This window comes from Falco punctatus (genome assembly GCF_963210335.1).
Source record: "Falco punctatus genome assembly, chromosome: 5".
Lineage (NCBI taxonomy): Eukaryota > Metazoa > Chordata > Aves > Falconiformes > Falconidae > Falco > Falco punctatus.
Genome location: NC_137584.1, coordinates 60,514,329 through 60,534,960, shown reverse-complemented (window position 1 = coordinate 60,534,960; position 20,632 = coordinate 60,514,329). Strand labels below are relative to the sequence as shown.

At 34.6% G+C, this 20,632-nt stretch overlaps 1 protein-coding gene across 3 annotated transcripts in view; it reads right to left on the bottom strand.

The window, feature by feature from the left end:
• Positions 1-20,632, bottom strand: part of TBC1D32 (TBC1 domain family member 32) — a 104,257-nt gene that overhangs the window by 56,110 nt on the left and 27,515 nt on the right. For all 3 annotated transcript variants that reach the window (XM_080389073.1, XM_080389074.1, XM_080389072.1), the window contains 12 exons: positions 20,505-20,604; positions 20,098-20,235; positions 18,785-18,877; positions 18,393-18,535; positions 15,808-15,935; positions 14,465-14,666; positions 11,473-11,555; positions 8,904-9,042; positions 8,136-8,223; positions 6,516-6,634; positions 5,757-5,873; positions 2,280-2,368 (listed from right to left, as the gene is read on the bottom strand). In XM_080389073.1, the coding sequence (XP_080245199.1) occupies positions 2,280-2,368; positions 5,757-5,873; positions 6,516-6,634; positions 8,136-8,223; positions 8,904-9,042; positions 11,473-11,555; positions 14,465-14,666; positions 15,808-15,935; positions 18,393-18,535; positions 18,785-18,877; positions 20,098-20,235; positions 20,505-20,604 (1,439 nt within the window). The remainder of the gene's footprint in view (positions 1-2,279; positions 2,369-5,756; positions 5,874-6,515; positions 6,635-8,135; positions 8,224-8,903; positions 9,043-11,472; positions 11,556-14,464; positions 14,667-15,807; positions 15,936-18,392; positions 18,536-18,784; positions 18,878-20,097; positions 20,236-20,504; positions 20,605-20,632) is intronic.

The window sequence follows — 20,632 nt, the reverse complement described above, 5'->3', positions numbered from 1 at the left end:
TCAGACCTGTTAAGCATCTGAGAGCATTTGATCTAACTGCTGCTAAATTTCATCAAGGAGCAAACCAACCACACAAGGCAAGAACACAGATATTTGCAGTCAGCAGCATTTACAGAAAAGCTCATGGAACTTGGTTTCAAAATGTATTTAAAATTAACTGTACACTGCATATTCAGGTAACATAGCCTATCTTACAATATTAAACAATACAATAAGCATGATAAATTCCACAGCCATCCAGAATTCTGGTATCATTTTAATAGGGAACTTTGAAAACTATGTAATAATAAAAATTCTCTTTGTTCAGGGAGTTGACTTAGTCATATTAAAAGGGTCATGTGTCAATTCTCTATTATTTACAAAAAACATTTGTACAGCAAGCCCAACATGCTTTTGAAAAGCCATTTAATCAGTAAGTCAAGTCTTACATTATCTGTGGTATGCACAGGTCCATATTAAAATTCCTAACATTGTATCTTCCCTTATTTTACAGGAAAGGAAAAGAAAGGCAAGGAGGAAGGGAACAGGGCTTTTGAACAATTGGAAAAAAAAAAAAAAAAAAAAGGCTGAATCTGTTAAAAATGAAGGTACCTATGAGGTCCTAGATATCACTGAGATTCCAAAAGTCCATGCAGAACATGAAGCCTCTATTGGAAATCATATTTAAATGTTTTTAAAAAAATCTTTCCTTTACTTGATTGCTACTAAATTATGGCAATATCTACCACTTTTATGAGTAAGTTTGTACAATGAAAATACTACTTTCCTGAAATCTGGCAGTTTGACTGGATTTTTGCTTGTTTTTTGACTTTGTCAGTGTCCAGCAGAAAATGTCAGTACCACAGTGGACTCTAAAGCTCATCTTACCTGTGTAACAATATAGCTTCTTTTACATGATTACAGATGAGCTTGTTACATTGCTCATATGCAGGCTTATGTATAGTTATGTTGCTCCACAGGTTATAGGCCTTGTTAAAAACGTTGTAAGCATTCAACAGAACTTCAACATACGATCCATGAATTTGTGTACCAGTCTGTCTTAGAGCATGGACGTCAACCGCTTATGCAATCATATTGTATAACTCAGTTTTGTCTGTACCTTACACAGATTCCTAATACCGTTGTAGGACTAATCTGCTCTTTTACTTTATACACATAGAACACAATCTAAAAGCAAACTATTATTCTAAACTGTAAAACATCTCACTTTCCCTTATCCTGAATTAAGTCAATGGGAATTTTGTTAAGCTTTTTAAGGAAGTCAGTATAATCCTACATGAAGAGTAATATCTTTAAAATTTCATCTTAGGACTGCTAATTCCTAGCTAACCAGTGATTTCCCCCAAAGCAGCATTTATAACTTTTAATTTATACAACAAAATCATGTATCTCCCAACTCCGAAGTCTGCCACGTTCACCCTTATCAGGAGATTATACTGTATGCTATGGTTATTCATACATAGTATGAAATAATTTTAGTGTGATATCAAAGTAAAATACAGCTACAGGAAGCTAATGTTGCAATACTTAATCAACTGAGCTAGATCTTTCTCAAGCAAGGTTATCAAAGTTTTCCATATTATTGTAAAGTACAATCCAGTAGATCTTTTATTTCAATTGCACAAAATATGTTAGTAATAAAAATGTGAATTCAAGGATTTACATATCCAACTTTGGAAAACAGAAAAAAATGCAGGAACTAATTACTATGTAAAAATATTATAAAGCACTTCATATTACAAAACATGAGGTTGATAGTGTGAGCATATATGAAGTGTTCCTTCAGGTTCTAGAAATATTTGGGATCAAATGGTACTCTCATTCTCAAAATAAGTTTTGTTGAAATTGGTGATACTTAAAACAACACTTTAAAAAGTAATTTTAAGTACAGGGAGACTAAATAAATGAACTCTGGTATAAACATGCTAAAAAAATACTTTGTTTATTTTAGTATTTTGATACGATTTTTGTTTTATGCACTACAATGGATATGTCACATGTTCCTTGCAATCAACTGAACAAAATAACAACATGCAATTTCTATTACTGCTTATTGTATTATCCATATATCCATTTACAGGTAATAACATTAGTTTCACTGCTATTCTCATTGTGTAGGTCATTTTTCATTTAATCATCTTATGTTAAAAAAAGGGGGGAATTACACCTTCATGCATAATAAAAACCAAACAATGTTATCTCATCAGAAGCAACACATCCAAGCATGTTATATCCTATTTAGTTAATGTGACCAGAGAATAAAAAACTGAGCATCTTACCTCAGACCAAAGATATGTGATTGTTCATAATTGAATAAGGAATGAATTTTAGCTTCTGAATTCAAAATTACAAGCCTGTCAAGGATATCCTGCCAAAGGAAGACAAATGTAAAAATCTCATGTATTATTTTATTTTTAATGCATATAATAGTTTCAAAGGGATGTTTACTACAAAATGAAACCTATTATTAAAAGACACATTGAAATTTTTTCTGTAAGGATAAGTGCTTTCCACCATAAAAGTTAATGGCAAAATAAAAACATACAGAAGGTTAGGGGGGGGAAAAAATCCAGTTAAAAAAACCTAAACGTACAAAATGATCCTGGCATACCAAGTATCCTAGTTCTTATTTAGCAATAAGCCACACAAAAATGTTACACTGTTTTGTGTGTTTGAAATAAGTAGACATCTATTTTAATGAAAAGAACAGCAAATCTTTTTGTATAATGCCCTTTCTAACAACAGTTAGTATACGTGCTTCAAAACATGGCCATTTATTCTCAGCATAGCAAGGCTTGGCTTGGATGTTGAGGCTTACATCTTTCATCCTACAGCAGCTCATGTAATAGACCTGCGGCTGCTTCAACTTATTCCAGAAATCCAGCCTAGTTATATTCCCCTCTGGTTCACTGTGTACCCAAACTGCTTCAGAAGAAAAAATTTCATTAGAAGACTAAGAGATGCATAAAAACATTCACTGATGTTATCATCTCAGAGACTGCTTGCTGTGCTATGGTCAGAAGAAACAAACTACAAAATCCTTATGGGCTTCATTTAGTCTGGATTAAATCCAAACTTTTATTTTCTCCAAATTTAAGAAGTATAGTTTTAGAGACAGTAGGGGGAGTTATTATTCAACTGGTTAGATCAATAAGTCATTTCAATGTGATATGAGAGAAAAGTTAGGATCCATACTTTCACAAAATCAGCCAAAGCTATGATCTTCAACAGAGAAAAGTAAACACCACTTCCCAGTAGTAGAAAAAGTAGAATTTGTCAAAGTGTTTTCATAAAAGGTATTCTTATTTAAAATACAGTGAAAACATATTTTCCCTATCGGATTTTAGTGGGTGGTAGGGGAGACAGCTGTGAAGAATGCACTTTTTCCACATAGTATGTTCACAAAAAAATTCTCAAAAAAAACATTCAACTCAGACCTCAAGACTGTTCATAAAATAGGTAGTGCAAGCAATTAACTTGTTTGGGGTTGAAGCCATTTAGATATTTGCACATACAGAGTTAAATGCCAAAGGGTATTTCTCTGACAACAGCCTCTTTCTCTCACCTGTACATCAGAGCTTGGAGCCTGCAAAAGAGTAGAAAGAGCAAGCACAGAGACAGGACTATTGAGAAAGCAGACCAAGTCTGATTTGGGATATTAGGAAGGAAGATAATGAGCAAGGTCTGATCAGAAAAACGTGGAGATACATCTGCAATGCTCAGATGCATTGTGTGAGCAGAGTGAAATATTACAGGTAGGATGTCATCTACTTTGAATAGCTAAGAAACACCATCCAAATATAAGAGTCTCCATAATCACTGAAAAAAAACCCTCCCAAACATTTGCCTTAACATGTCGTTCAAAGCTACAGTTCTGGAGGGTACTTTCCAAGCTAGAGTCCCTTGTATATGTGTATTGTAGAATCAAACAAAGAGTGGAGGCAGGTAGAAAGACCCTGATTTATCTGCTCCGTTTTCTAAAATATTTTTATAATCTAAACAGAATTTTAAAAAATCTTGCATGTATTAAGAAAAAATTTCCTAAGGGCACAAAATAAAAACCTGACTAGTCAACCATTAAAAGTAGTAAAAGTCTGACTGATAACCTGTTCAGTCAATGTTGCAACTAGTTAGCCAAAAATACTAAGGAGGAAAAAATGTTCAAATCCTGCATATTAAGAAATAAAGGGCATACAAACATGATTAAGTTCTGTGCACTATCAAATATAGTTCAGCATAAATATTACAAGTCTGATCCTGTGGCAACGTGACATGATTCAGAAATGTAGAAAAAACAAAGCATACAAAGCAATTAGGTCTTCTAGTTGCAGTGAAATTGCTTTTACTTTGCTTTCTAACCATACTTACATTTGGCCAAAACTTTTACCTTTAGCTTTCTGCAGTCACTGCCCAAAAACAAGGTTATAACCAATCCGTATGTCTGCTTAATCCCAGACATTTTCTGGCTACTCAAACTTAGTCATCATATATCAAACTGACATTAAACGAACTGACCAATTCCCTTCTTTTAACTACATAATCTTGGATGTCTCGCTTAGGCTTACAACCCCCTCCTGTTGCACAGTAGTTAAGAGAGACAAATCCCATCCAAAACATCTGTAACTGCTCAGGGAACTTTGAACAACTGTATCAGTATTGCTATTTCTGGAAACCTAGAGAAATCCATCAAAACACTGAAGTGCCTCAAAAGCCAAACAACATAGGCTTTCAAAAGTCACAAAAATCATTACTTAATATCTACCCTAATCTGAAAGCTCTCAAATATGTATCACCTTCAACATACATTTATCTCCCCAGCTCCCAGTGCCTCAGAAAACTTGACTGAACAGAACTATCCATCAGTGGACATACCAACTTTGAGTGAATTGGAAAAAATGGAATTTATCACCCCACTTCCTCCTGAAATCATCAAAACAGTATTACAAAAAAGAACTACAAAATATCCCTTCCAAACATAACATACATTGTTATGATATACTCTGTCTAAACAACTGAACTATCACCAATACAGAGTTTGCGCTAAATAAAAACTTTAATACAACAGGAATTCAATAGATAACTCAATAGATTAAAAAATCTTATTTTAACTGCCACCTAAGGTCACAGATGAAATTTGCCTGTGCTTTGTAGATGAGAAAAAAACCTTATGGATTGCAGTTGGATGAACCAGCACAAACCAATACTAAATACAGAAATAGAGATACTGATTTTCTTAGAATTGAAATATGTCTAAATAAGTAACTTCACAAATAGTGATTTTTTGTGTGTGAATCATGTATGCTATTAAGAAAGCTTGACTGTTTTTTTCTGGTTTTGTTTTTTTTTTAAATTTTTGCTTAAATCCACAGATAGTGGGATAAAGCAGTATTATATGAAATTAAAGTATAGATATTACAGCATTTTCCTGTATGTAACTGCATGCACATACAGAGGTGTTTATGTATACCACTTTTTTTTCTATGGAAAAACACAGTTCTAACACAAGCCAGGAAAGATGATCTTTAAATTAGGCATCAAATTTTATATTATCTTTAGGATTTCAAAATTAAAATTTAGGTTAACATGAAGTGATATGTGCATATACTGCCCTCATGCTGTATGTAATACAAAATGCAGAAAAATTCAAAATCCTTCAGGAAAAAGAAAAAGCTTACTCTGTTATTGCAGTAAAATTTTCTCAGAAAAAGTTTTTCACAGATGTATTTATTTTTCCTTCAGAATAAATGTGTACTTACAATAATATCTGCAGGTACTTCGCGGAGTGAATACTTTGGTTTATTTGGTATATCTCGTTCACTCAGGAGCTCAAAAACTGCAGGGTAAGTGAGCATATTTATCAGAGACAGAAAAGCCTAGAGAAAAAAAAAGTGGGGGAAGGGGGGGGCAAAAGGGAACGAGGGAACGTTGATCAGTTAAGTATAACCAAGTAAACATAAACAATTATATGCCATTTACTTTAATTTTGTTCTTATCCTTCTTTGTAGGCTGAACTTGACATATGTATATCTGCCCAGGATAAGACTGCAAACCCTGACAGGTGTCTGTAAAATCTAAAAGGGCAGTAATGTCTACAAAATATATATTATCTATAAAATTGTATAAAAAAATTTGAAAATTACAATATTTTCTTTAGCACATAATTCTAAAATACAAAGACACTGCATACTCTACAACATGTCAATCTCCATGATCTTACTACAGTAATCAGACATATGAACTGATGGCCAGTATTTTAAGATTTTCCGTTGTGACCACGATTGTTATTTATTATTTTGTATTGATTTTAATGGATCCTTGGCACTGCAACCTGCCATGCAGCACCAGAATCCTTTCAATCAGTCATCGTTTGACTAGTGTACTATATTAATTTTGCCCTACATGGCAAAAAAACAGGCATAGTTGCAATAAAAGCTTACAGAAAGGTAGGTATCATCCTACCTGAAATACAGCACTGTTTTTGCTATGCCAGTACAGAAGATTAAGTAATTTCTTACCTTCTGACAGCTTTGGTCAATAGGGTCAACTGGAGTACATTTGGGTTGAGTTATCCTCAAATCATCTTTTCCACACTCCAAAAGAGCCCATAATTCAGTTACAAGTGCCTTTATAAAGCCTAAAACAAATTTTTCTTCTAATCATGAGAATGGCAAGAATATCAGAAAAATATTTTCATATTTAAAACATTTTACATCACAATTCTAACTCATATTTTCAAAATTCTCTAAATTGTCAACTATAATTTCACAAGACACACTGCCTGAGGGTTACTCTGCTATTCTCAGTCCTTTATAGTCAAATTGCCTTTCTCCAGTGGTCTGCTTATATCTAATCTAAAATATACAGCAAGAGTTTTCAAAGACTGCTATACTAGAGTGGGATGATATTTATATATCGTCCATGTAAATGAGCTGTTGACCTCCTCGAACAAGTTAACTGCTACAGGTCAAGGCTTAGCTAGTATTGGCTCTGTGGTTCTAAAAATACACATTTATTATAACTCATTAATAAATGAAAACATACCACAGTGAAAAGTTAAGGACTGCAAAAATCTTTTTAAGAGAAGCATTATTACCTGAATTTAACACGTTAAATTAAAGTAGAGGAGGAAGGACAGCCATCTAACTCTGAAACCTCCAAATGTATGTTACAAACCTGCTACAAACTTCATCTACATTAAACAACCTCTACGCAGGTTTGAAAATCAATGCTGACTATTTTTGGCCTATCATTTGTTTTTAACACCAAGGGACATAAGAAACAACTTGGCTGAGAACCTTAACAAAGAGATGGGTTACTCCTCAAGTAGATCTGCTCCCTGCTTTCTGAAAGATCCCAGAGGCCTAAATAATGAGCAACTAACAATCAGTTTCCTTGACCAGCAGAATTTGCCTGCCTTTCTGACAGTTTTTCATTCAAGTCATTTTAATTTCACAGCAGCCACTTCTAGATACTCGGAGAGAGCATCTGCAACTTTTGTACCTCATTGATTTCCTTAGCAACTTAAGAAGTAGCTTTACTTTATTGCTAAGATTCTAGTTTTAACATAACGACTACCTAGACCACTGCATGGTATGACAACAGTTGAGTTATTTGAGAGTGAATCTGAAGGACCTTTGTCATATGGGTTGACATACAAGAATTGCCAATTCAGACAATGTCAGTTCCATTTCACTGTTGTATAGGAGCACCAACGACATTCAGGCCTTTGCAGTTTCTCACTCTCTGAGCAGTCAGTAACCATGGAAAAGTACATACAACTTACAGCAATCAACAGTTATTATTTCTGATCTGTAGGTCAATAAAAATCACTTGCAAATTTTTAGCAACTTCTTTTTTAACAGATATAAATGTCTTCATGCACATACAGGAAAATTCTGGAAATATAAACCAATGAAGTAAAAAATTTGCATAATTCAATTTAAAAAAAAAACCAACAACACCTAAACTCTGCATCAAGTGAATGACTTAAAAGTTGGGGGGAAAAAAATTCTACCAAGAAAAAAATCAACAGACATTTAAGCAGTCTTTGCTAATTCTGTGTGATTATTCCACTCCACTGATCCTTTCCAGAATATAAATGTAACTATTCATAATAGCATCATTCTTCAATTTACCTGAATTCTGTAGAGCTACTGCACCTGTTGGTGTTGTTGCCATTTGTGTAACAATCACTCTATTATCAAACTCTTCATATTCATTAGTCTGTTAGTAACAAATATAAAAGCACAGTGTTAAATATTCAGAGGGCATAAAACCCTCAAATGATCTCTTAAATATTGATCTTTCCTACACTTATTTACAGAATTTAATCCAATGTATGGTTAAGATTTGAACAGTTCATCCTCTACAGACTTAGCAGGGTCAGATTCCAAACCAAACATCTTTATTGAATATCTTATCAAAATTTAAATGCAAAATACTATGGTTGAGACATGATACATCAGGAAAGAATAAAAATGTATTATGTTTTTTGCACACATTCAGTAGGATGACTACAACATCATGTTTTTTCTCCCAAAATGCATATTATCCAATTTTTTATTACATTTTGAGTGTCTAGCATATCTAGATTTCAACACTACCTACCAACATAGTATAGAAAAACTTGCACTTAGGTGAAAACAAGAAAAAATATTTTTCCTAGCATTTCAAACTTTACAGTAAAAAGTCAGAAAAACTAAATATATGCTTGACATTCTGAAGATAAGCAACATCCAACAAACTTAAATCAGTGTAGCACCAATCTCAAAGATAAGATATATTTTAAATTAACTTTTGCAAAAAATAAGTCACAAAACTGTTTCTGGACTTATTTTCTTTCTTCTTTATTTTCTTATAATCATTAAAAGAAAGAAAAACTGTACAGACTCTGTAATGCTTACCTCGAGTTTTTTTGATAAACTGCTGAATATAAAGTTCACACAGTCATTTATGGCGCCTGTACTATGAAGCAGAAACAGTCCTTTGGGTGTGGCAGAAAAATTCAGCAAGGCATCTAACAAAGTCTCTTCCCATAACAAACTGCAAGAGTAGCAATAAAATAATTTAAAAAGTTATGTAAAAAAGCATGTGAAAAAAGAAAAACTAAACTTTCTAACTTTGAAAACCAACACCACTTCATTCACTAGACTCTGTGCTTATTCTAAATGTTTACACTATGATAGTTTAAAAAAAGTGTTTGGGAAAGTTGTAATATGTATTAGATTCTATTTTGTACAAATATTCACATTCATCCTGGCAAAACTAAGGTTAGGTAGGAACACAGAACAGAAAGACAATGTAACAGGGAACCCAAAAGACTATGCAACCTCAAACGTACTTATGACTTACTAACACCAGCCAATTCTTAAGGTATTAACAGGGCAACTGCAAACTGGCAAAGCAGACACAGACTTTCCCACCAATGTAAAAACACTATAAGGAACTAATAAAAACTCATGTTTAAGGAGATAAAGGCTCCTGCCAGAAATTAGTACAGAGTTAAGAAAATAAGGTGCAATATATACACAATAGCTTCACATACTAACTACAGTAAATGGAAAATATTTTCTACAGACACGGCAAGAACAACAATTGCAAGTATGAAGTATGATGATACCCTCCTGCCCTGCAAAATATTCTATGCCCAAAAAAGAAAAAGGAAGCAATTACACTATCTTTGAATGGGTACCATCCCTGCAGGTATCACGAGACTCGTGGTTCTGCTTCTCCAAAAGCATTTGCTTACTGGATTCTCATCTCTAGCTCTCATTTCCCATTTTTTACTCGTATCACCAGCAAGCAGCATACAGCTTTTCTCATAGCAGTCAACCACTACCCAAAATTTTAATCACTTCTGCAGAATCCCTGCCAAGTCATGTTCAGAAGCAAAAAAATTCACCCAGAAATATATCAGCATGTCTTGTTCCAGAGTTAGCGAACAATCTAGATGCCAGGAGGAAACTGCAGTTTATGTGAACCTCAACAGGTTCAACAAGGCCAAGTGCAAGGAACTTGTGCAATCCCAAGCACAAGCACAGGCTGGGCATAAAATGGGTTGAGAGCAGACCTGAGAAGACTTGGGAGTGTTGGTAGGTGAGAAGCTCATCATGGCCCAGCAATGTGCGCCTACAGCCCAGAAAGCCAACTGTATCCTGGGCTGCATCAAAAGAATGATGACCAGCAGGTTGAGGGAGGTGATTCTCCCCTTCTACTCTGCTCTCATGAGACACCACCTGGAGCGCTGCATTCAGCTCTGGCACCCCTAATATAAAAGAGGACATGGACCTGTTGAAGTGAGTCCAGAGGAGGACCATAGAGATGATCAGAGGGCTGCAGCACCTCTCCTGTTAAGACAAGCTGACAGAGTTGGGGTTGTTCATCCTGGAGAAGAGAAAGCTCTGGGGAGACCTTATAGCAGCCTTCCAGTACTTAAAATATCCTACAGGAAAGCTGGAGGGGGAGTTTTTAAAAGGGACAAGGGGGAATGGCTTTAAACTGAAAGAGGGAAGATTTAGATTAGGTATTAGGATTAAATTCTTTACTGTGAGGGTGGCGAGATACTAGAACTGGTTGCCCAGAGAACTTTTGGGTGCCCCATCCCTGGAGTGTTCCAGGCCAGGCTGGATGGGGCTGTGAGCAACCTGGTCTGGTGGAAGGTGTCCCTGGCCACGGCAGGGGGGTTGGAACTAGATGATCTTTAAGCCCTTCCAGCCCAAACCATTCTATGAACCCACAAATCTATGTCAATGGTAGTTATTAGTAGCAGCCACCTCAGTCAGAGCTCGGCATCCCTAGATTTCTTTTTGCCACTAGACTGGAATTCACATAACCAGTTCACATGCCACCACCACCACAGACTGGAGTAATAACTGTTGAGTTATCTCCGCAAATTTTACATGAAATCTACTTAATTAACTAGGTTCTGCACTAACACATACATCACCCTGAATTTTCAGGCTCACAAGTATTTGTATATTCCCCATCTTAATGCATACAAACTTCTATAAAGGGACATTAAGTTTTAGTATAAAAGGAAGGATGCCTTTCATTTAATATGTATCAGACTTTCAGCCAGAATGCTGCCAATCTTCCTGCATATTTTGAAGGTTTAGATACCATCCAGCTGAACATCTTAAATTAGCACTATGTCAAAGCCATAAGATAAACTCTAACAGCTATTTTGTTTTATGCTTTCTAATTCACATCTTCCTCAAACTAATTTCTGTAGACAGAGTCAACTATAGATCAAGTTTCACATAATTAGACACAAGTCTGTAAGCCACAGAAGTTCTAAGAGTTCAAGAACAATTTTGTAACTCTACAAACACCTACACTAGGACAATATCATTCCCTCTACCTACCACTATGCTTTTGTAAAAAAGACACAGGGTTATAAGATGCCTCAGTTGTCAATAAACTAGCAGTATGTCTTCATACTTATGCATGTGCATAAATTAAGCATCAACTTACACGTTTTTTGACTCTAGACTTATCGATGAAGTCAAGTCTGCACCAGTTACAGGAGTAGGTACTCTTTCTGAAAGTAAACTCATCTGAAATAAAAAATAAATAAATACCTCTTTACTGTTTATTTACACCGTTTTTAAACTCCAGATCTTGCTTGTTCTCTTGTTATATATCAAAAAAAACACGATGATCAGGCTGTAGTCTAGACTTTGGTACAGAATAAATTATTCCACTACATCTTTTATTCCAGAAAAGCTTATTTTTTATTTCTTCCTTGGGTATAAACCATTTTAAAGTTAGTACATTTTAAAAAAAATGATTAGAATTCTTAAAACAAAAAATTCTTTTCTTTATACTTTTTAACTGGAGACTGTCAAAGCAAAAATCATCATTAAAATAAATAAATGTTAAAAAATAAGAAGGCAACTCTTTACTCCACTTCTGTCACAGGTAATGGAAATAACAGCCTCTGGAGTCAACAACTCAATACAAAATGTATTATGTAATATTGCAAATTTTATTGTATTTATTTACAAATTATATAAATTTATCTAAATTGGTATGCATACAATTGGAGCTACAGGCATAGATAAATATATATACATACTTACATATATTTGATGAGTTTCTAATTTAAATTTAAAATCAGACATTTTAAAATAATTGGTGTGAAAAGCACTGTATGTTGCAGATGAATGATTTAAGCTGGTTTATGTTTCTAGGGATAAAAAGCAAATTGCATCATTCAAGTGAAAGTGAGCAGTCGTGAATTTATGCTCTTAGAAACACAACCTAATAAATCCATAAAAGATTCCTCTATCAAACTAGTCAGTTGCCATGGATCTGTTAAGTTCCCCTTTTATTATCATTTGTGTAAATTTTGTCCCAGAATTCCAGCAGAATCTGTCAAGAAAGAAGTTGTTTCTTCATCAGCCTTAAAACTCCAGGAGACATGCAAAAAAGGAGTAAACAAATTACCAGTCTATCCATTAAAAAATTGTCACTACTGCTTGGAGAGTCTGAATTCCACCATTTTTGCTACACTATAAATGGCAGAATATTTTATAAACTGTCGATGTCTTAAAATTGAACAGTGACAGGAAATAATTTAAAAACTAATCAAAACAGTAGAGTTGAAAATGTGTTTTTCCTGTACTAACTCATTGATTCCTGAAGTCCTGAATAGGTAGATTCCACTTCAGTCTCAATTTGACCTCCAAAGCAATGTGAAGAAATGGCGTTTTGTCAGTTAAATGTTTCATTATTTTTTTTAAAATTCAACACATTCATCCTACTTATCCTGTATGCATGAAAACAATTTGTCTAAATGATGTACCATACCATAGTAAAGGATTTTAATGTGCAAAGAATTCTCTTGCGCATGTGTAAATGCTGTGGTGCTTTAGAGCAAATAACTGGATATGTCCCTTCAAAGCACAGAACAGTCTGCTTGTGATAAATATTAGAATAACAGGTTAGCTCAAGACTGCCCAGTTACGCAACAAAAATGCACAGAAATACAGACAGTTATGTAAATCACAGCATGATTCAAGTGAACTAAACTCCTTAATTCAATAAAATCCTAAAATTCTCAATGCAAAGAAAAATGTAAGTTTCAAAAGCAGCATTCTTTGATGAGATTTTAGTGTGACATCATTAGGATAAGTAATAATATTTTTAGTCAAAATGTATTATTTCATGACCATATTCATATATGAAAGCAGAGAGAAATATCCACTAGCTGCTGATTTAAGTCTCTCATGCTCTATCCTTCTGATATTTTCTGCCTCAGTTTACATTGTGACTGTTTTTGAAATTTCTAATCATAATAAAAGCATACACCATTTGACAGGAAGAATAGCTGTTCCATTCTCTTTCCCTTGCATGCAATCTCTTTCCCACTTCCTTGACTCAAAAAAAAGAAAAAAAAAATCTTTTAGCCACTTTTTTCTTCCATCTTGGTCTGCTCCTTTTCTAAGAAAATATTTTACAATCACTGGAGAAGGAAAAAAAAATGAGAACGTTCCATTTTTCAGTATAAAGTGAAACAACACAGGTAAATTTTGGTTTTCCATTAGGAGTTCCAATAACTATAGTTTAAATACGCATTCAGTTTAGCTGGAAGCCAAAGCTGAAGCTTTGCATGCTACCCTGACCTAAATGCTGCCAATGTTATTTTAATGGTTCAAATGTTTGACTTTTACTTCAGTGTAAACTTTTTGAAAAATGGTCTTGCAGCATCTATTGTCATTTTTCCATCTTAACTAATTTTTTATAATAGATAAGAATTTTCACACTGCATATGATTAGCAGAAAAATGAAAATAGAAAAGTTTAATGAATAAAGCAGTGATCCATATACCTTGTTCAGTAAATTTATAACAGAAAATAGAATAGACAGAATTATTGGACCCAAGCTCTTTCAAGCAGAGCTGAAGTACACATCCTACATTTCATACGATATCCAAGTACATAGGTAAGACAACCACTCCTGCCTGGCACTTCTCATTATGGTCTCTTGAGAATATTTCAGTGGCATCTAACTATTTAAGTCAAGTATTTGGAATCTCCTTTTTTCCTCCCTATCTCCCATCAAAATAAATTAGTTTAACCTAAAAATTACTGAGACCATAGCTTAGGAGTTTATCCTTTCAAAATATCCCAAACCAAGAGTGAAGAGAAGATCTGTGGCGGACACTGGCTATCATGACATCAAGTGACACCTAGCATCAAGGGCAATGAATGATAAATCTCATTGATGCATCTTGAGAACTCCTGGTTTAATCTTAAGGCACAGAAGTCTCAAACTAAGCTTCTGCTGGGTTGACATAGAGAAGGAAAACTTGAAAAGTAGAGCTTCATTCTAACAATTCCAAGCATTATCTCACTACTTACATATAACATAAGCAACTTGAAGCAAAGACCAACTATTACATAAGCTGAATCTCTTACAGTTAGATTTTTTCTCAGTCTCCCTAATCCAAAACACGATTTACCTTTTTCCAGGCCTCTGCTATAGACTCATGCAAGCCATAAGGAAGTAATATCTGCAGACCTTCACAAGTTCTATACATCTGACGACACACGAAAATGAAAGCTCCTTTAACAGCTGGCAAAAGCTCGGCTCCAGATAAAAGAGAAATATCATCATGGAGAAGCTTCTTTGTAAATGGAACAATTACATGAACAGCTGTAGGACTAGAAATAAAAGAACACTTTTAAAATGTTGGGGTTTTGTCATAAATAAGCCTCAAAACAAATCCTATGACTAAACTTATTTACATTTTTCTAGAGGAAAAGAAATTATGGAAAGAAACAATGACCCACTATGGCAGGGGCCAATTATGTAACAATTTGTTAACATCTGTCAGAAGAAAAGAAATACACAGCAAGTGATTTTATTTTGCCTACAGGTCTACATAAAGCAAAAATGCATCTACTGTCTTCCATCCAGCCCACATAGCCATGAACTACACAGACTGTTTTATAGGAGTCCAGCTGGGAAGTATAACAAGAAAATCATTTTGGTTTCTGCTTGACCAGTGTTAAGGATATGTTAAGGCAAAATCTGTCCTTGTTCTTCCTTTTTCCTACCTGAGATCTCCTTCTGAAGTCTTCTAGGTTTGCAATGCAAAGCACAACTCCCTCCAAAATACTATCTTTTACTTCCAACCCCCCTTAAAAACATACGCAGCTTCTGAGAATCCTCCACTTAGAAGACACATATTCCAAACATTTTCATGACCTGCAGCTTAGATATTTTTAAAGGCTAGCTTCAATTTTACTGCCCTATTTCAAGTTTTAGCATCACCTAACAATATACTACCCACAGGATCACAGAGATCCTAAGTTAGGTACAGCGTTACAAATGCCAGCTACTGATACAAGATCTGTCTCTACTAGATGTATTGAAAAGTGAATGGTACATTAAATCTATTATTTCAATAAATTAAGTTGATTTGTAATATTTAGTCTAAAAAAAAACCAAAAAAACCCCACTAATAAACCAAACAAAAAACTGAGAAGAGAGGCCTTTGGCCTGAACAGTAGCACGATAAATACAATTGAACCACATTCAGAGAAAGGAAAGCTCTCGCATGAATAAGTAAAAGAACAGAAATCTTCCTTAATAACTTTGAAATGTCATTTCACCTGGTATACACCTCTCTAATACATTCTCTGAAACACTTACTAGTTTGCTTGATAATCAGATGTTGTACTCCAAACATAAACAAAACATATGACATTATAGATAAATGAAAACCAAGAAAATTAGTCTCATAAGACTAATGTAACTCATTAAAGTACTCACTAATGCCATTTGCTAATGCACTCTTACCTATCTTCTTTGGCAGTTTTTTCATTTTCTCCATAAAGAAGAAGAGAAAGACCATCTTCTACAGCAGCAATCCTTGCCAAAATATCAGCTACATCAATTAAAGTGGTTTCAAGACAATTTATATACATCTATTTGGAAGAGAAAAATAAAAAGGTTTAAATTCAAGGATTTCGTGAAAGCTGTTTATTGATGTCTGGCTTATGTATGCAGAACCTGAAGGTCTCCTTTCCAATGATTGCTTAATGGCTTAAACAAAGTAAGTAAACAGCCTACGTTCAAACACCATCACACAGACATCTTCATCACAAACGACAATAACTGTCATTTTTAATGATATGGTAGAATCCAATTACTGCACAGAAGTAGAGAACAGACTTTTCTAAACTCCTTTTTCTCTTTTTCCACCATGAATGCCAGCTAGAGGTATAAGAACAATGCCCAAATCAAGGTGTGAAATTTGCTAAGTCCCTCGTTGCTGCATGTGCATTGGCAACTTTGCCTAGAAATGCAATTCCAGTTCCCAAGATTTTCTGTATCCACCTCACTTCTAGGCTGCAGTAGACCCAAACAGCCATTTGCTTTGGAATCATAAGGAAAGTCTTCCCCACTGGAGCAAAGCAAAAGTCCTCTACCAATTTCTTATTTACATCAGAGCACTGTATAGCCACAACTAGGCTGTAATCAAGCAGAGTTGAACATCTAATTCAGCGATTCAGACTGTTCAGTATGGTATCATGACTAATGAATGCCAAATTAATGTTAAATTGGCCATTTCTTATTAATAAGTGAAGTCAATATTCCAATGGTAGACAAGCAGAACATGGGTGTTTCATAAAGAACCTGTGAGGAAGCAGCAAGGGCAGGATGGACTGCAAGGGATGAGAAGCCAGGAGCTGAGCATGATAACAAGGTGGGCAGAGGCAATGGTTGGGCACCATACCCAACCAAGGTGAGCAGACAAGGTCCAGTGATAGTAACCAGTTTACCCAACAGTCTAGATCCCCTCCATTTTGTGCAATACAAAAAGTTTGCACCTTTGTTAGAACAAATACAACAAATTCCAGATTCACAAAACATAAGGAACCCACTACAGCTACCATGCATTACGTATTTCTGAACATGGTATTTTTTTAAATAGACAGTTACTAAGTCACAGGAGGGCTAACAATTTGGTAAGAGTTCAGCCACATACAAGAGACAGCTGAGCACAGCAGAAATAAAAAGAAGAAAGGGAAAAACTGTTAAAAGTTGAGGTAATTTCCTTTTAACTACTAATTTATAATAAAGAGAGACAGCTGTATATGCTTTAGAATACCACATGACCACAGAGACTGCCTGGGGGATTACACAGGCCTCCATCACAGAAAATCAATGAAGTATTGCCTTAGTACTGCTTTTAAATTTGACTATCAGTGTTCAAAGCATATGCAGGTTTGGTCATTTTTTGTACTTGAAAAACTTGGCACTGAATTTTTGCAACGTATAGTAAAAACAAGACAATTTAAAGTGTTAATCTTGCAAAAGCATCCATAGATAGCCTTGTAATAAAATGTCTAAGTAATGCTACTGTATTCAGTACAGACACCCACAGAAGAGCTAAATTATTGATATGATCAAGTTTATGCAGACTATTGTTTTAAGCTTTACAGAAATAAATACTTTAAAATATTTACTTTGAATCTGATTTTTTATATCTTTGAATACCATTTTTGTATAGGTAAACATATTTTCAGGAATGAATAGAGTCTTTTCTGAAGAATAAACAAATTGCACTGAAAAAATAATCAGAAGGATATTGACTAAATTCAGTTTTAAGAAGCTAGATGAGGTATTTAAGTTAGGGACCCAGACATCTTTGCAAGCATGAGTCTCGGGAATTAAATTTGGAATTTCTCAGCCATTAAATACTCTCAAAATCTCTTTATGTAAGACAGCTCAGGCTCCTCCATGGGCATTTCAGACTCACAGCCTCTCTGTCTTGAGACTTACAGTCACCTAGATCAATTAAATCATCTCGGTCAAAACAAAATAACACAGGCTGAAATTATAACTAGACTTTTAACAACCTCATTAACGTTTCCCAAGATTTTTACCATTTTGATAGAAATGTTAAAAAAAAAAAACAAAAACAAAAGAAAACAACCCACACTCTTCCTTTTACCAATTGAGAAAATAATAATTTTTCACAAAGAATTACCTATTTTACCTATACTAACTATTGAGAACACTTAACTTCACGTTGCCAGTTGAATTTAAAAATTTAAAAATTTAAAAAGGAATAAAAGTAGGTTGCCTTTTAAATAGCAGGTAGAGCAAACAAACGTCCAAGAAATATCCAAAAGACATCAGAAGGAAAAAAAAAAAGCTATGTGCTTCTCTCAAGTGATTTTTGCTACCATTCACAAGATTTCAAGAAAACCAAGTCTGTCAATCAATCATAACCTACAGTACTTAAGGCATACTATGACAGCTAATGTAGAACATACTACAGAAGTTGCTATTTGTCTAAATAAATCTACATAGAAAACACAGAAAAATGATAACATTCTATAGATTTCAGAATTATTTGGAAGATTACTACAAACCTGTGTGCCACTCAGTAAACTTTGAACAGGACGAAGTAGGGCATCTATCACTGCATTGGCATATAAACATTCAGCAGCACATCCTGTTTGATCACAAAAAGCTTGCAGAATCTCCATAACAAGACTTGCTGGAGAATAATTGTCTGGTGAACACAAGAAGTATTTATTAGTATTTTAACTTAAACAAACATATCTTTATGTTTTATTAGATGTTTCTGAATTATAATTTTGCTAAGCATTGATTTAACACAATTACAGGGAAGAAGGAAAGGTAAGGAAGGGAGGAAAAAAAGCTGCACAAATAACAGACCCAAATCAAAAACTGCAAAAGAAGTTACCACATGCCTCATAACAATGATATGTATTAGCATCTATTAAACACAAACATTTACCTGTATGTGCTGCCAAAGCTGTCTTTGGGTAACTTGGGGAGTAATAAATAAGCTGAATAAACAATACCAACAGATCGGTTATGGATACACGATCTATTAAAAAAAAAAATAAAAAGAGGAAAGTACTCTGCAAATTAATGTGCAACTTTCATTTTACAAATGAAATGGATCTTGCAAACATATCTAAACAGTGCTTTGCTTTACTGAGAAAAACAACATGTGTGCACCCGATAAAATAAAGGACATGTGCATCCATGGGACTCTACCGAGGTATTTCATGATCAACTAGTAAGCCTTGACCTTGCTCCCAACAACAAACTTATAGCTAAATGCAGATTGGAAGCTATTGCTCCAAGTTGAATGTAATTATGTTAATAAATCAGACAATTTGTAAGGGAAAAGTTGCTATCTGTGAAGCCAAGGACACTATTACAAAGACAGATGGTGAGACTGTTACTTTTCTAAGGGAGAGAAAAAAACAACCATCACCAACGGACCACTGCTTGAATGGTGTTACATAGCTAATCCATAATTGAGAAAAGCACTCCATTAGTAGATGTTTCTTCCTCAAAACTGCTCTACAGTGGATCTATTAAGTCTTGATTCTGAAACTAGAGGGACAAAATACCTTCAAAAGACAAGTCTCAGAATTAGTGGCCAGTAATGTTTTCAATTCTACACTGAATTCATAGAGATATTAATGTAACAGAACACTAAAATTTCTCTCACATACTTGCATTTGCCAACTCTGCACAGTGTATCACCATATGCACATCTCCCTGGATATCAAAGGGCTTTTCCATTCCACATCTTTTGTCCTTACCAACATTTCTGTTCACATGTACCAACTTTTTCCTCTAGCATTGTTTTTACCTTGATTATATGAATAGGCTAAGCGCAGAGCAATTGTTTTCAATTTGCAATTAGCTTGCAATACTGATTTTGTTTCACACCTGAATAACAGTTTTGGTCCCTGGACATGTCTTTCTTCCAACCAATTATATCAATACGTTTGACAGAAGATATTACTCATACCTAGAAAGACTGAATTACTTACACACTGACCCAACTATCCTTCAACATGAAATTCATGTATTAAACATAAAGACAAAAATGATCTATTCAACCACATCCATCAAAGATTAAAAAACTATGTTGATGCTCAGAATTGCCTATACTAACTTTTAAGAAAGGTTTCCAGGCACAAAATTATATTCTGTTCAGCAATGTCCACAACATCGCAGTGGAGACATATATTAAGTATGGATAAAGAGTTTCTCAACAGGTTCCATTTTCCTCAGCCCTCCCCTTACCTTTTTTATTATTCAGCTGTACTGGAAAGAGATTTCGGCCTTGCTTATAGATCAACAATCTTCCTAAAAGGCACAGTGAATGAACAAAATAGACGTACTGCAATTCTGGTCCAGTGTAAGAAAAGTTCTGCTTATCACCTTTAACAATAAAACCAAAAAAATACAATTTGACTTTCAGTTTACTTTACAGTACCTAGCTACTACCTGCAACATACATGTATCATTTTAGATATAAAGACAGACAGCCCAAGTAACTAACGACTGCAATCAGTGTTCTCTCAGAAGACAGACACAATATTTTGGGAAGAAAAAGAACAGATAGAATGTCTTCCTCTTGAGGTAGCATGCAAAGACCTACAGAATGTGGATGTATGGGTACATAATCCAAGACATGCAAATATACTCACTACGATGCTGCTGCGAGAAGTCATCGACTCCCGAATTTTTATTAACTGATGCCTTGCAAAATTGAAAATAATCAACACATTGCTGAACAGCTGCACTAATCTGGGGGGAAAAAAGCAGAAAATAATAA